The following is a 16,658-nucleotide window of genomic DNA, read 5'->3' on the forward strand; positions in this document are numbered from 1 at the left end:
CTCTCTTCTTCCTTTTTCTCTGAGGCTAGGTTAGTCCCAGTGTTTGAAATGGTGCCCGTGGATGTAGTACAGACAGGATTTTGATCTCCCCTAGTGAGTCAGCAGGTCACCATGGCTTTGTTCTATGTCTTTCCTCCCAGTTGATTTTGTACCTTTTCTAAGGTGTTAGGTTGGAAGTTTAAATCTTGAAATTGTCTCTGGCTTTGCCTAGACATTCTCTATAATGGTTTAGTATTTCTGAAGGACAGTTATATGGTTTGTCTGTTATTTTTTAAATTTTGAGACAGCGTCTCACTCTGTTGCCCAGGCTGGATCTCGGCTCACTGCAGCCTTGACTTTTCAGGCTCATGTGATCCTCCCACCTCTGCCTCCTGAGTAACCAGGACTACAGGCATTCACCATTACACCTGGCTAATTTTTGTATTTTTGATAGAGATGAGATTTTGCCATGTTGCCCAGGCAGGTCTTGAACTCCTGAGCTCAAGCAATCCACCCACCTTTGCCTCCTAAAATGCTAGGATTATAGGGGTGTGCCACTGCGCCTGGCCTGGTTTGACTATGGTAAAGCTAACTTCTTTAGTAGCACTCCTTTTTTGTGGAAGTACAATTGTCATTAGTATTTATTTATATAAGCTGTCTTGCAGGGGGATTTCTAAGTATTTAAATGGGGCGTATATGATGTGGGGCTCTTCAGATGCCTTTGGAAAAAAGAAAACCTAATTCAAACATAATATTTAGTATTCATATATATGGCACATTATATTTTCAGAAGATGGCCATGACAGTATCTCTTATCCCGTATGCTTTTTTTTTTTTGGAGACAAAGTCTCCCTCTGTTGCCCAGGCTGAAGTGCAGTTGTGTGATCTCAGCTCACTGTATCCTCCACCTTTTGGGTTCAAGTGATTCTCCTGTCTCAGCCTTGAAGTACTGGGACTACAGGCACATTCCACTGTGCCCAGCTAATTTTGGTATTTTTAGTAGAGATGGGGTTTTGCTATGTTGCCCAGGCTGGTCTTGAACTCCTGAACTCAGGTGATCCACCCACCACAGCCTTCCAAAAGTGCTGGGATTACAGGCGTGAGCCACCGTGCCTGGCCCCATATGCTGCTTACGGTGTGACTTTGACACTTCTCCCTTCCCACTTGGAAGGGTAATTTATGTCCCTCCCCTTGAATCTGTACATTTTTGTGACTACAGTAGAAGTGACACTCCTGTTATTTCAATTACTTATTTTTAAATTTCAGTCGTTTAGGGGGTATAAATGGTTTTTGGTTACATGGATGAGTACTTTATTAGTGAATTCTGAGATTGTAATGCACCCATCACTGAGATCATGCCACTACCGCACTCTCCAGCCTGGGTGACAGAGTGAGACCTTGTCTCAAAAACAAAAAGCAAAAAACCCCTGAAAGCCACAGAACTTATTAGACTTGATTCAATTATGCTTTCTGTCTTGCCTAAATTTTTATTTTCAAAGTTTTCAACATTTTACAGTATGGTAGATATTCTTATGTATTTATTTTCAGTAAATACAGATCTGTAGCAACATTTCAGTGTCTGTCTAATATTCTAAGTGTATACAATAATTTATTCAATCTCCTTTGTTGATGGACATGGTTTGTTTCTAGTAAATGCTTTAAAAGCTTATTTATAGGTACCTTTCCCCACAGCTTAAATGAATAAATTCATTAGTCATCAGATTGCTATTTATTTTATTTTGTTGAGACAGAGTCTCACTCACTCTGTTGTCCAGGCAGAAGTGCAGTGGGGCTGTCTCGGTTCACTGAAATCTCTGCCTCCTCAGTTCAAGCAATTTTCCTTCCTCAGCCTCCTGAGTAACTGGGATTACAGGCACCCACCACCACAGCTGGCTAATTTTTGTATTTTTAGTAGAGAAGGGATTTCACCTTGTTGGCCAGGCTGGTCTCAAACTCCTGGCTTCAAGCGATCCACCTGCTTCAGTCTCCCAAATTCCTGGAATTATAGGTGTGAGCCATGGTGCCCGGCCACCAGATTGCTCTTTTTAAAAAACATATTACCAAGTAGTCCTTCAAATAATCTATATAATATATACTATTGTATAGGTAATCTATTAGATTAATTATATTCTAATATGTTATTCTAATAATATATTCTAATGTTTAATAATATATATATTACTCTAATGTTATTCTAATGTTTGATTTTCTTGTCTCCTCTACTGGACTATGAGCAACCTAATTTGTTACTAAAGCCGTTTATTCTAGCAGCTGAAGTTACCTTCTTCAATTGCAAATGTTAATATTATGAATCTAGTTTTAAATAAAGTACATAATAGTCATACTTCTCTAGCTACTTATTGAACTAGTAGTTCTTATTGTTTTATCATTGCTCTACATGTTGCTGAACCATGAACCCTTCCTTCATACAACAAGCATTTATTGAATTGATTAGTTGTGTGCCAAATACTCTTTAGTCTTTATCTTTTTTTTTTTTTTTTTCTTTTGAGACAGTCTTACTGTGTCATCCATGCTGGAGTGCAGTGGCACAATCATGGCTCACTGTAGCCTTCACTTCCCAGGCTCAAGTGATCCTCCCATCTCAGCCTCCTGAGTAGCTGTAGGCATGTGCCACCATGGGTGGCTAATTTTTCTGTTTTTCGTAGAGGGTCTCTCTATTTTGCCTAAGGTGGTCTGTAACTCCTTGCCTCAAGCAATCCTCCTGCCTTGGCCTCCCAAGAGTGCTAGGATTATAGATATGAGCCACTACGCCTGGCCTAGTCTTTGTCTTCACAGGTCCTTTCTGCCTTAACTTGATTAAGTCCTGTTTTCCTGGCCTTTGGAGAGCACACTTTTCTGCTTCTCCTTCTGTTCTCCTGACTATTCCATATCAACTTTCTTCCCCTTTCTTAGTTTTCCTCTCTGTTTCCTTCCTCTTGTAGACACTACAAATACTGGCCTCTTCTAGTTTTGATATGTCTCATTATGCTTTTTCCTCATGGTTTTACTTAATACCTCTATACCGATGACTCCTGTCAAACCTCTCTTAAGTTTTACACTTACAATTCTAAAACCCCATTGCGTCTTCCAAGGTTTCCCATATTCAGTGTCCTTAAAAAAGTTTATCATCTTTTTTCCTGACTTATTCCTACATTCTCTGTCTACATGATAACGTAATCCTTCAAGTTTCTTAGTACTGGCTGGGCACGGTGGCTCACACCTGTAATCCCAGCACTTTGGGAGGCCAAGGCAGGCAGATCACTTGAGATCAGGAATTTGAGACCAGCCTGGCCAACATGGTGGAACTGAAAATACAAAACTTAGCCGGGTGTGGTGGTGCACACCTGTAGTACCAGCTACTTGGGAGGCTAAGGCAGGCAAATTGCTTGAACTTGGGAGGTGGAGGTTGCAGTGAGCTGAGATTGCATCACTGCACTGCTGCCTGAGTGACAGAGCGAAACTTTGTCTCAAGAAAAAAAAAAAAAAAAAAAAAAGCTCTCCAGTACTGCTTCTACTCTTAGTCTAGCTTCAAGTTCTACTGAACCTGTGGATATTTCCCAAACTTAGCTCCTTTTCTTATAGTAGCAGGCTTCCAGATTTGTTCTGTTCTCTATATTATTGGTAGAGTGAGCTATCAAAATTATCTCACTGTGTCTTGTTTCTTGTCTACCTGCAGTTTTTATCTGAGTTGTGTCTATGTCTCTTCCTAATGACAGGACAGAGACCTCTGTGACTTGGTCTTGCTGCCTCTATAGGTTTATCATTTGTTACTCCGTGACTGGCTTATTTTGCTTTAGTAAGATACTTTTACCATACGTTTCTGTACTTCATCGTACTTTGAAGCAACCTGTGATTTCTGACCAGCATATTCTTGTTCATTTTGCTTGGTTTAGCCTTTAAAATTTAATGTAATCCTCTTCATCTGGAAGAATTCTCTGTTTTCTCTAGCATGGGCCGAGGTACCATTTCTGTGCCTCCATTGTGACTGTGGTACTGACCATGTAATAGTAAAGGGTATTTATTTCTTTGTCCTTGTAGATAGATATTGCCTTATACAGTGAAAAAAAGTTTTCAATGCATAAAGTAATGGCTCAATAATTTTTTATTTTTGATAATGAGTATCTAAAATTTTTAGGTTGTTAATATCATCTATTTATGAATTATTTTCTTTGTAAATAATGACAAAACCCAAGCTAAACTTGAGGACTCTTTTCCACATGGATAGAGATGTGCTCCAGGAGTACAAATGATACAGTTTTTATCACAAGGGAGATTAATGTATTGCTCCTGGAAACATTAATGCCAGAATCCAATGGCATTTAGCTTACCTGCTAAATAGAAATATTTGTTACTTCTTCTGTGTCCCTACCTAAAGTTTGTATGCCTACATTAAAGTTTTGTCTTCTGAAAACTGAAGGTTAAGGATTTTGGCTGGGTGTGGTAGCCCATGCCTATAATCCCAGCACTTCTGGAGGCCAAAGTAAGAGGATTGCCTGAGCCCAACAGTTCAAGACCAGCCTAGGCAACATGGGGAGACCCCCATCTCTAATGATAATAATAATAATAATAATGATGATGATAATAATTTTTATACTTTTTTTTTCTTGAGATGGAGTCTCACTCTTTTGCCCAAGCTGGAGCAGTGGTGTGATCTCGGCTCACTGCAACCTCCACCTCCTGTGTTTTAAGCAGTTCTCTGCCTCAGCCTCTCGAGAAGCTGGGATTGCAGGCGCATGCCACCATGCCCAGCTAATTTTTTTGTATTTTTAGTAGAGATGGGGTTTCACCATCTTGGCCAGGCTGATCTTCAACTCCTGACCTCGTGATCCATCCACCTTGGCCTCCCAAAGTGCTGGGATTACAGGTGTGAGCCACCATGCCCGGCCCTTATACTTATTTTTTTAAATTAGATTTGAAAAAATTACAATTATGGCTAAATATCATTGAGTTTGTTTTACTTAACCAAAAGAGAAGTGTAACGTTTGCCAATTTTTCTTTTTTTTTCTTTTTATTTACTTATCTTTTTGAGACAGAGACTTGCTCTGTTGTCCAGGCTGGAGTGCAGTGGCATGGTCTTGGCTCACTGCAACCTCTGTCTCCCAGACTCAAGTGGTTCTTGTGCCTCAGCCTCCCGAGTAGCTGGGATTATAGGCATGCACACCACACCCAGCTAATTTTGTGTTTTTTGTAGTGATGGGGTTTCGCCATGTTGACCAGGCTGATCTTGAGCTCCTAGCCTCAAGTGATCTGTCTGCCTTGGCCTCCCAAAGTACTGGGATTACAGGTGTGAGCCACTGCACCTGGCCTCAATATTTCTTAGGAACCAGGTTGAAGAAAATGATGAGAGACTTCTTTTCCTGCCTGATTTCTTACCCATCTTCTGTTTTGGAATTGCAGTTACAGATGTAGAGCTAAAACGACTGAAGGATGCCTTCAAGAGGACCTGTGGACTCTCATATTACATGGGCCAGCACTGCTTCATCAGAGAAGTGCTTGGGGATGGAGTGCCTCCAAAAGTCGCTGAGGTAATCTTTTTGTTCTAAGTTTTCCTTTGAGGTAGTTACCCACCAGCCTAAATTCTTGAGGAACCTCCTGATTATAACAGATTTAATCTTACCTGTTGTTATTTTTCTTCCTGAGTGGGTAAAGAAGGCTTTGGTTTAGATTTCAATAAGGCTGTGTTCTTAGAGGCCAAATGGGAGTACTATAGAACTGTAATTCTGCTTCTTTGGTACTTTTGAGCTTTAAGAACCACTGATTATGATCATGGGAACATTTCCATGATTGGCTTCTTATTCTTACAAAGTTCATCTCTGTGCATAAAAATTTTTATGTTGCAAATTTTATGTTAAAGAAAACCTTTCCATATAGTTAAACCTAGTTAATTCTATAAAATTAAATGTTGCAAATTAGCTTATTGGGACTTAATTAAATTTTTATTTAAGTTCTACTAAAATGTTTAGATAGAGATAAAATGTGCTAAGTTGATATAAATATTCTCTTTATAAAAATAATAAGTTGAACCAGGTTCCATGGTACGTAGCTGTAGTCCCAGCTACTCAGGAGGCTGAGGCAGGAGGCTTCCTTAAGCCCAACAATTCGAGTCCAGCCTGGGCAACATAGTGAGGCACTGTCTCTAAAAATAATACAATAAAAGTTTACTATTTTATAGTTATGTACACAGATGTACATTTTGTCATTCTAAATGTGAAATAAGAATGAATAAAATTTATTGGCTGGCTATGGTGGCTCAAGCCTGTAATCTCAGCACTTTGGAAGATTGGGGCAGGAGGATCACTTGAGCTCAGGAGTTTCAGAGCAGCCTGGGCAACATAGTGAGACCTCGTCTCTACTTAAAAAAAAAAATTACCTGGCACGGTTGTATGTGCCTGTAAGTCCCAGGTATTTAGGAGGCTGAGGCAGACGGATTGCTTGAGTCCAGGAGATTGAGGCTATAGTGAGCTATGATTGTACCACTAACACTTCAGCCTGCGTGACAGTGAGACCCTGTCTCAAAAGAAAAAAAGAATCAATTTTATAAGATAATAAAAATTATGGCCAGGTGTGGTGGCTCATGCCTGTAATCCCGGCACTTTCGGAGGTCAAGGTGGGTGACTCATGAGGTCAGGAGTTCAAGACCAACCTGGCCAATATGGTGAAACCCCATCTCTGCTAAAAACACAAAAAATTAGCGGGTTGTTTTTGGTTTTGTGGAGTGTTTTATTTTTTGCTCTTTTGGTGTGGGATATGTATTGAATTATTTCTCTTAAATATATTGTGTGAAATTATACTCTTTCTTGTTCTGCCATTATTTCAGATTTATGATAGGATTGACATTTTTCCTGAGTCTGTTTATTGGGTTCTTTGTTTCAGTATAAATTTATCATCCTATTTAAAAAATTTTGAGGTGGAGTTTTGCTCTTGTCACCGAGACTGGAGTGCAATGGAATGATCTTGGCTCACTGCAACCTCCACCTTGAACTTCTGACCTCAGGTGATCCACCTGCCTCGTTCCCCCAAAGTGCTGGGATTACAGGTGTGAGCCACCGTATCCCGCCAATACATTTTATTCATTCTTATTTCACATTTAGAATGACAAAATGCACATCCGTCTATATAACTACAAAATAGTAAACTTTTATTGTATTATTTTAGAGACAGTGTCTCACTATGTTGCCCAGGCTGGACTCGAATTGTTGGACTTAAGGAAGCCTCCTACCTCAGGAACCTATTTTTTTTAAAACCTGTTTTTCTTAAGTGCTAGTATAATATAAAAACTTGGAATTTAGATTTTTTCATTTTAGGATATAACTAGAAATTTGATATGGTAATGTAAGTTGTCAATTGAGAAAGAGAATTAAACCAAGTTCATATTAACATAAAATGCTTCAAAATTTAAATATATATGAACTTCAGTCTTTCTTTTACCTTAGCTCCTTTCTTAAAGTCAGAACTGTCAGTCCCAGTGTATTCATGGTATTGGGAAAAATTTAGATCAGCATATCTGATTCATCTCTTTGGATCATATGTAAAGGTCTATATATGTAGATATATACTGGTAAACAGATATCCATTCAAATTCTCGCCCATTATTTCATTGGGTTGTCTTTTTATTACTGAATTGTGAAAGTTCTTTATGAAGTCCCTTTTAAGGGACTAGATACAAGTCCCTTAAAATACATGATTTGCAAATATTTTCCCCACTTCTGTAGGTTATCTTCTCACTCTCTTGACAGTGCCTTTTGAAATACAAAAGTTTTACATTTTGATGAAGTCCGGTTCATCTGTTTTTTTCTTTTGTCACTTGTACTTTTTAGTTTAATATCTAAGAAACCATTGCTTAACCCAAGGCTGCAAAGATTTACTTATGTTTTCCTCTGTGAGTTTTATAGTTTTTGCTATTACATTTATATATCATCTATTAATGCCAGTTTCTTTTCTTTGAGACAGAGTCTTGCTCTCTTGCCCAGGCTGTAGTGCAATGGCACAATCTTGGCTCACTGCAACCTCCACCTCTAGAGTTCAAGTGATTCTCCTGCCTCACCCTCCCAAGTAGCTGGGATTATAGGCACCACCATTATGCCTAGCTAATTTTTGTATTTTTAGTAGACACAGGATTTCACCATGTTGGCCAGGCTGGTCTTGAACTCCTGACCTCAGGTGAACCACCCACCTCAGCCTCCAAAGTGCTGGGGATTACAGGCATGCACCACTGTGCCTGATGAATACCAGTTTTTAGATATGGCATGAGGGGTCAAACTTCATTCTTGTATGTGTGTGTCTTCTATTGTCCTAGCACCCTTTGACAATAACTGTAAGGTTTTATTTCTAGAGTCTAGTCCATTGATTTATTTTGTTTTTGTTCTGTTTTGTTTTGGAGACAGAGTCTCACTCTGTCGCCCAGGCTGGAGTGCAGTGGTGCAGTCTTGGTTCACTGCAACCTCTGCCTTCCAGGTTCAAGTGATTCTCCTGCCTCAGCCTCCTGAGTAGCTGGGATTACAGGCACCTGCCTCCACGCCTGGCTAATTTTTTGTATTTTTAGTAGAGACGGGGTTTCACCATGTTGACCAGGCTGGTCTCAAACTCCTGATCTCGTGAACGGCCTGCCTCGGCCTCCCAAAGCATAATCCATTGAATTATATTCCTACCATATGCCAGTATCCCCTTGTCTTGATTACTGTAGCTTTGTAGTAAGATTTACTCTTTGAAATTAGAAAATTTCATTTCTCCAACTTTGTTTTACTGTTTCAAGGTTGTTTTGGATATTCTGGGTCTCTTGCATTTCCATATGAATTTTCAGATCAGTTTGTCAAATTTCTGCAAAAAAGACAGTTGAGACCAGGTGCAGTAGCTCACTCCTGTAATCCCAGCACTTTGGGAAGCCAACACAGGTGGATCACCTGAGGTCAGGAGCTTGAGAACAGCCTGGCCAACATGATGAAACCCTGTCTCTACTAAAAATACAAAATTAGGGCCAGGCATTGTGACTCATGCCTGTAATCCCAGCACTTTGGGAGGCTGAGGTGGACAGATCATTTGAGGTCGGGAGTTGCAGACTAGCCTGACCAACATGGTAAAACCCCATCTCTACTAAAAACACAAAAAAACATTAGCCAGGTGTGGTGGTGAACGCCTGTAATCAGGAAGCTGAGACACTCAGGAGGCTGAGACACGAGAGTCACTTGAACCTGGCAGGTGGAGGTTGCAGTGAGCTAAGATCGTGCCACAATACTCCAGCCTTGGTGACTGAGTGAGACTCTGTGTCAAAATAAATAAATAATAAAAATACAAAAGAAGCCAGGCGTGGTGATGTGTGCCTGTAATCCCAGCTACTTGGGAGGCTGTGGCATGAGAATTGCTTGAACCTGGGAGGCAAAGGTTGCAGCGAGCCAAGATGGTGCCATTTCACTCCAGCCTGGGCAACAAGAGCGAAAATCCATCTCAAAAAAAAAAAAAAAAAGACAGCTGAGATTTTCATAGGGATTTCACTGAAGCTGTGGAATATTGCTATCTTAATATTATGTCTTATGGCCTATGAAATTAAAATGTCTCCCCATTTATTTCGATTTTTAGTTTCTTTCAATGACATTTTGTAGTTTTCAGGGCACAAAAAATACCAATCAACTAAACAAAATGTAGTATATTTGTACAATGGAATATTATTTGTTAACAAAAAAGGAATGAAGTTTTCAAGCATGTGTCACAGCATGGATGAACCTTTAAAACATTTCTTTGCGGAATCACCATGGTGGCTGGGACCCTGTACACATATCCTGAAAACTGGAGGGCCTTCAACGTCCTCATCGCTGCTCAGTACAGCGGGGCTCAGGTTTGCATGCTTTCCGCACCACCCCACTTCCACTTTGGCCAAATCAACTGCGTTTCTGAATTTCTCCACGAATTTCCTGCTGGCAAGATTCCAGCATTTGAGGGTCATGATGGATTCTGTGTATTTGAGAGCAATACCATTGCCTACTATATAAGCAATGAGGTGCTGCGGGGAAGTACTCCAGAGGCAGCAGCCCAGGTGGTGCAGTGGGTGAGCTTTGCTGATAGCAATATAGTGCTGCCAGCCAGTACCTAGGTGGGCTGATGAATGTGAGCAGGCGCTGGCTGCTGAACCCAAGACCAAGGACCCCTTCGCTCTTGCTCAAGAGTACCTTTGTGTTGGATGAATTTAAGTGCAAATAGTCCAGTAAGGACACACTATGCGGCACTGCCATATTCCTGGGAGCACTTCAATAAGGACAGCTGGTCGAAGAACTTACTCAGACCTTCATGAGCTGCAATCTCATCACTAGAATGTTCCAGCGACTGGACAAGCTGAGGAAGAATGCCTTCGCCACTGTCATCCTCTTTGGAACCAACAATAGCAGCTCCATTTCTGGAATCTGGGTCTTCCTAGGCAAGGTGCTTGCTTTTCCGCTGAGTCCAGATTGGCAGGTAGACTACGAGTCATACACATGGCGGAAACCGGATCCTGGTAGCGAGGAGACCCAGACTTGGTTTGAGAGCACTTTTCCTGGGAGGGGGCCTTCCAGCATGTGGGAAGCCTTCAGTCAGGGCAAGCTCTTCAAGTTAACATCTCTTGCCATCGCCTAGCTGCCTGCACCTGCCCTTTAGGGAGATAGAGGTCATTAAAGGAAACTGAACACTGGAAAAAACAAAACAAAATATTATGCTAAGACAAAGACGCCAAATACAAAAAATCGTATGTTATATGATTCCACTCACATGAAATGGCTGGAATAGCCACATCACTAGCAGTAGAGAGTAGATGAGTGGCATTTTGGGAAATTTTTAGCTGATTTTTTTCTCACTTGTATGGCAGCTACAGTTTTCTCTTATGTTTGCTGTTGGATATCAATGCATACATCCTGTCTTTCCTTGGAGGGAGCTCTTCCCGAAGATCTCCGGCTATTTGGTTGCTCTTTGATGGACTCAGGAAATGTCGTGATAGGATGGTTTATCTAGCCTTTTCTCATTTTAAAGTTAGGAGTAACAACCTTTCAGGCTTTCTACATCATTCCATAAACTTTATTTTGTTCCAGACTGTTTTAAGACTCTTTCCCTGTCCTTTGGACTGTTAAGAGTCATCATTGGTTAGAAAAATTAAAGTAAATTGCTTTATAAGAGGGATCTTAATTTTAAATTGTAAAAGCCACAACAGTAGCTTTAAGTTTCAGTTTCAGTAACACATAGAAATTTAGTGAATATGTTTAATGATTATAATGAACTTTTTCCTGATTATTTGTTGACCTAGGATTATTTAATTGAGGAAGGATACTATGTATGCAGATATTGATTAGTACATATACTCTGTTGGGTAAATTGTAAAGTATTATGAAGGATTAGGTACTTCTATAATTAGTCCCTGGTATTTTCTCAGAAGTATATATATATATTTTTTTCTAAGGCATGGTCTCACTTTGTTGCCCAAGCTAGAGTGCAGTGGCATAAACATGGCTCATTCCAGTCTCAACCTCCTGGGCTCTAGCAATTCTCCTAGCATGGAACTATAGGCACATGCCATCACACCCACCTACTTTTTGTATTTTTTGTAGAGATAGGGTTTTGCCATCTTGCCCAGGCTGGTTTTGAACTCCTGAGCTCAAATGATCCTCTCACCTTGATCTCCCAAAGTGTTGGGATTACAGGTGTGAACCTGGCCTCACCAACTCTGAATTGTCTAGTGTTTTTATTTTCTTTATGGTGCCACCTCCTCAGAACATCTCCCCTCAAACAAATTTAATAACAAAACATTTCCATGTAGTATTTTTTTTTTTTTTTGAGATAGAGTCTTGCTCTGTCACCCAATCTTGGCTCACTACCAACAACCTCCAGCTTTCAGATTTAAGAGATTCTCCTGCCTCAGCCTCCAAAGTAGCTGAAATTATGCCATGTGCCTCCACACTCGGCTAATTTTTTATATTTTTTGTGGAGATGGGGTTTCACCATGTTCCCCAAGCTGGGCTTGAACTTTTGGGCTCAAGCTATCTGCCTTTCCCAGCCTCCCAAAGTGCTGGATTACAAGGCATGAGCCACTGTGCCTGGTTTGCGCCTGACAATTTTAGCTGACATTGGTTTTTCTCCCATTCTAAACTTTCTTTCAAGCATTAGAGCCTGCATCTGTAGTATGTAGCACAACATTTTATTAGATAATAGCTCATTCACTAATTGTTTCATGTGTCTAATCTTGTTCATGTAAGTCTTGAGACGGTCTCACTCTGTCTCCCAGGCTGGAGTGTAGTGTGCGATTATGGTTTACTGCAGCCTCAACCTCTCAGGATCAAGCAATTTTCCCACCTCATCGTCCCAAGTAGGTGGGACACAGGCATGTGCCACCTTTGCCAGTTAATCAATTTATTTATTTTTTGTGGAGACAGGGTCTTACCATATTGCCCAAGCTGGTCTCAAACTCCTGGGCTCAAGCAGTCCTCCTGCATCAGCCTCCCAAAGAGCTGGGATTACAGCTGTGAGCTACGATGTCCAGCCGAAATTATTATTGTTGATGGGCAGACTTTATGACTTAAAAAAATATATGCCCCAGAGGGCTGTGCATATTGTATAAACTTAGCGAATACTTATTAATGCTTTCTTTTTGGTAGTTGTATTTAGTAGTTGTACTCTGCAAAATTCTATTAAAAGGATGACCAAGACAACCAGGAGGTGAGGAGACCTAAAGTTAGTTAGCTTTGCTAACTTTGCAGTCTTTAACTTAACAGTATTAAGTTAACTTTAACTTGGCAGTGTTTAACTTAACCTTTTTCTAGATTAGAGGAAACTGCATATATTAATCAAAAGCCATATTAGATTCTGGAGTGTTTTTAGGCGTAGTGATCAACATGTGAAAACAAACAGCTGATTAGTAGGGAGTGAATGCTGAAGTAGTTACGTTGCATTTAGATGTCCTCTGACTGGGAACCTGCATATTTACCAGATAGTCTAGGTTTAAGGAGAGTATTACAGAATAGTGATTTGTATTTGGTTTCTTTGATGTTAGTTGATCTATATTATTGATTAAATCCCTTTTTGTCACTTACTAGCATTATGGGCTAACAACTTTCTTGGTAACTCTATTCATCAATAGCTCTTGATATCGTTAATCATTGACTGTTGTAATATAGTAAAATGACTAACATGTTTATATTATCTAGAGAAAAGCAGCTTTTTTATTTGTTATGATAAATCTTGATCTTGACATTATAGCTGTCAGAACAACCAGCAGGATACTGGTTTGAAATCTTTTCCCTGTAATGAATCTTTGAAATATTCATTAGTACATTATGTTGACTGCCTCTCTTTTTGTTCATAGTGTAACATTCATGCTAGTTTTTTTTTGAGACGGAGTTTTGCTCTTCTTGCCCAGTCTAGAGTGCAATGGCGTGTTCTTGGCTCACCACAACCTCCGCCTTTTGGGTTCAAGTGATTCTCCTGCCTCAGCCTCCCAAGTAGCTGGGATTACAGGCATGTAACCATGCCCGGCTAATTTTTTGTATTTTTAGTAGAGACAGGGTTTCACCATGTTGGCCGAGATGGTCTCAATCTCTTGACCTCATGAGCCACTCGCCTTGGCCTCCCAAAGTGCTGGGATTACAGGCGTGAACCACCGTGCCCAGCCCATGCTAGTTCTTAAATTTCATTGTCTTAATGCATTTTTTTTTGTAAGACAGGCCAAAAAAAATTTCCAAGGGTTCTGTAAGATGACAGTACAACAGAGTGCATTACTCTCTTTTTGTAAATGTGTGTGAACTTTAAAAAATATGTGCATTAAAGCTGGGCGCGGTGGCTCACACCTGTAATCCCAGCACTTTGGGAGGCCAAGGCAGGTAGATCACAAGGTCAGGAGTTCAAGACGAGCCTGGCCAACATAGTGAAACCCCATCTCTACTAAAAATACAAAAATTAGCCGGGCCCGCTGGTGATGGGTGCCTGTAGTCTTAGCTATTCTGGAGGCTGAGGCTGGAGAATCACTTGAACTCAGGAGGCGGAGGTTGCAGTGAGCCAAGATTGCACCACTGCACTCCATCCTGGGGAACAGACTGAGATTCTGTCTCAAAAAAAAAATGCATTATTATCTTGATTGTCCTTAATTGTCGAGTTTTAAGCTAGAGCAAATTTAAACAGCTTCATAAGCTATGAAAAACAGAGTTTATAATAGAAGATCTAACATATAGTTAAGCATAATGGGACTAGGGAACTCCTTGTAGAAAACTTTACATAAAGAATATTACATAGATTATGGATGTTCTAAGTGGTATGCCAAATGTCAAAGAAATAATTTGTACTAAAAAACACTGTTATAGAAGATAACTTATGTATAATTACTTATTTCAAATTCTTGGTGTATTAACTGAACTACTGACATGTCTAGTGTAGTAGACAGTAAAAACAGTTGGAATCCTATCCAAGTGAGTCTTTATGAGAAATTTCTATCATTAATTGGTATTATAAGGTAAAATAAGGGTAAGTTTATAATTGGCAGTGTTATGGACTCTGCCAAAATTTAGCTGATAAAAATTTTTTTTTTTTTTTTTTGAGATGGAGTTTCGCTGTTGTTACCCAGACTGGAGTGCGATGGCACAATCTCAGCTCACCGCAACCTCCACCTCCTGGGTTCAAGCAATTCTCCTGCCTCAGCCTCCCAAGTAGCTGGGACCACAGGCGCGCACCACCATGCCCAGCTAATTTTTGTATTTTTTGTAAAGTCGGGGTTTCACCTTTTTGACCAAGATGGTCTTGATCTCTTGACCTCGTGATCCACCCGCCTTAGCCTCCCAAAGTGCTGGGATTATAGGCATGAGCCACTGTGCCTGGCCTAGCTGATAAAATTTATCTGAATTTGGTTATAGATGTTGTAAAAATTTAGTGCAACCACAAGATCTGTATGACCTCCAAGAAAAGCACGTGACCCATTGCCTACTTCTTGAAAAATAATTGCTAAGGAATAAGGCTAAGGGCCAGGGAGGACTGTAGACAGGGATTTTCTCTCAGGGAGCAAAACGTGGACTTGTAACTGGGCTGACCAAGAAACGTCCTCTCTTGCCCTGGCAGTTTACCTTCATGAATGCCATGTGTTTTCCACTTTTCCCTTTTCTGAATGGAAATTTCCATTGTAGATACATTTTTTCTACTTCACCATTGCATAATACATGTAAAGGAAGAGGTACAACTTGCATTTTAGTTTATAGGTCATCAGACCACAATGAATCACCTTTAGACTTAGTGGAGAGAATTGAAAATCACAAAGAAACCTCGGACCTGAATGTAGAAACTGGGTAGGACTTTGCAGAAGTATTTGTTAGGAATGGAGATATTTTATGCGTAGAAGAAAGATTTTATGTGTAGGAATAAGTGGGTGTTTGGATGAAGACAGACAGACACATACTTAATATTTGCAGGGACTGAGGCAAGGATACAAATGGAGGGCCAGGTGCAATAGCTCCACGCCTGTAATCCCAGCACTTTTTGGAATCTCAGGGATTCCTTGAGCCCAGGAGTTTAAGAACAGCTCTGACAACATAGTGAGCCCTCCTTTCTGGGAAAAAAAAAAAAAATTATATGGGAGGATCGCTTAAGACTGGGAGATTGAGGCTGCAGTGGTCGTGCCACTGCACTCCAGTCTGGGCAGTGTCTCTTAAAAATTACCAAAAAATGTCAGCAACTATTAAATAAAAAAATGTGTCCGGGCGTGGTGGATCACACCTGTAATCCCAGTACTTTGGGAGGCTGAGGTGGACAGATCATGAGTTCAGGAGTTTGAGACCAGTCTGGCCAACATGGTGAAATCCTGTCTCTGTTTATTGAGCTGCTAAAACTAGATACAGTTGACCCTTGAATAACATAGATTTGACAGCTCTGGTCTACTTATACACAGATTCTTTTTCAATGAATATATTGAAAAAATTTTTGGAGATTTGCAACAATTTGAAAAAGCCACAGATGAACCACATAGTCTAGAAACATCAAAAAACTGAGATAGGTATATTGTAAATGCATAAAATATAAGTAGATAATTAGTTTCTTTTATCAGGTTCTACCATAAAATATGCATCTTATTAAAAATTAAAATTTATCAAAATTTGTGCATACAAACACAGATGGTACATGGCATCATTTGTAGTCAGGAAAAATGCAAACAAACAGAAAACATAGTATTAAAACATAACTGCATAAAATTAACTAATTTATATTACTGTAATAATTGCATAGCCACCTCTTGTTGCTTTTACAGTAAACTTAAGTATTATAAGTATCTGAGGTGCTAATAATCTGTATGTGAGCAACTCGTATTTTCAGTAAATGGCATATTACAGTAAAAGTGATCTCTTGTGTTTCTCGTGTATTTGTTATTGTGTTTAGTGCAGTACCCTAAACCTTGAATAACACCATGTGACCCACATCAAGTGCCACTTGTGATCCTGGAAATTTTGCTAAGAAGCAGAGAAAAATCATGACATTGTAGGAAAAAACTGAATTGTGTGATATGTAAAGCAGATTGAGAACTGCAGCTGTGGTTGCCTGCCACTTCAGACAGATGATTTTTGCTGTAAACAGATGACATAAACTTATGATTAAATACAGTACAGAACAGAAAATGTATTTTCTCTTTTTTATGATTTTCTTTTCCTTCCCTCCCCTCTTTCTCCCCCTTCCCTCATTTCTCCTTTTTCTTTCCT

General features: G+C 39.9%; 1 protein-coding gene and 1 pseudogene across 6 annotated transcripts in view; both read left to right on the top strand.

Annotated features, from left to right (window-relative positions):
* USP32 (ubiquitin specific peptidase 32) overlaps positions 1–16,658 on the top strand; it is a 248,828-nt gene that overhangs the window by 76,454 nt on the left and 155,716 nt on the right. For all 6 annotated transcript variants that reach the window (XM_035300720.3, XM_035300721.3, XM_008996980.5 and 3 more), the window contains exon 2: positions 5,377–5,504. In XM_035300720.3, coding sequence (XP_035156611.2) covers positions 5,377–5,504 — 128 coding nt within the window. The remainder of the gene's footprint in view (positions 1–5,376; positions 5,505–16,658) is intronic.
* LOC118153790 (elongation factor 1-gamma pseudogene) lies at positions 9,725–10,714 on the top strand (annotated as a pseudogene).

The sequence above is a fragment of the Callithrix jacchus genome, chromosome 5 (genome assembly GCF_049354715.1).
Source record: "Callithrix jacchus isolate 240 chromosome 5, calJac240_pri, whole genome shotgun sequence".
NCBI lineage: Eukaryota > Metazoa > Chordata > Mammalia > Primates > Cebidae > Callithrix > Callithrix jacchus.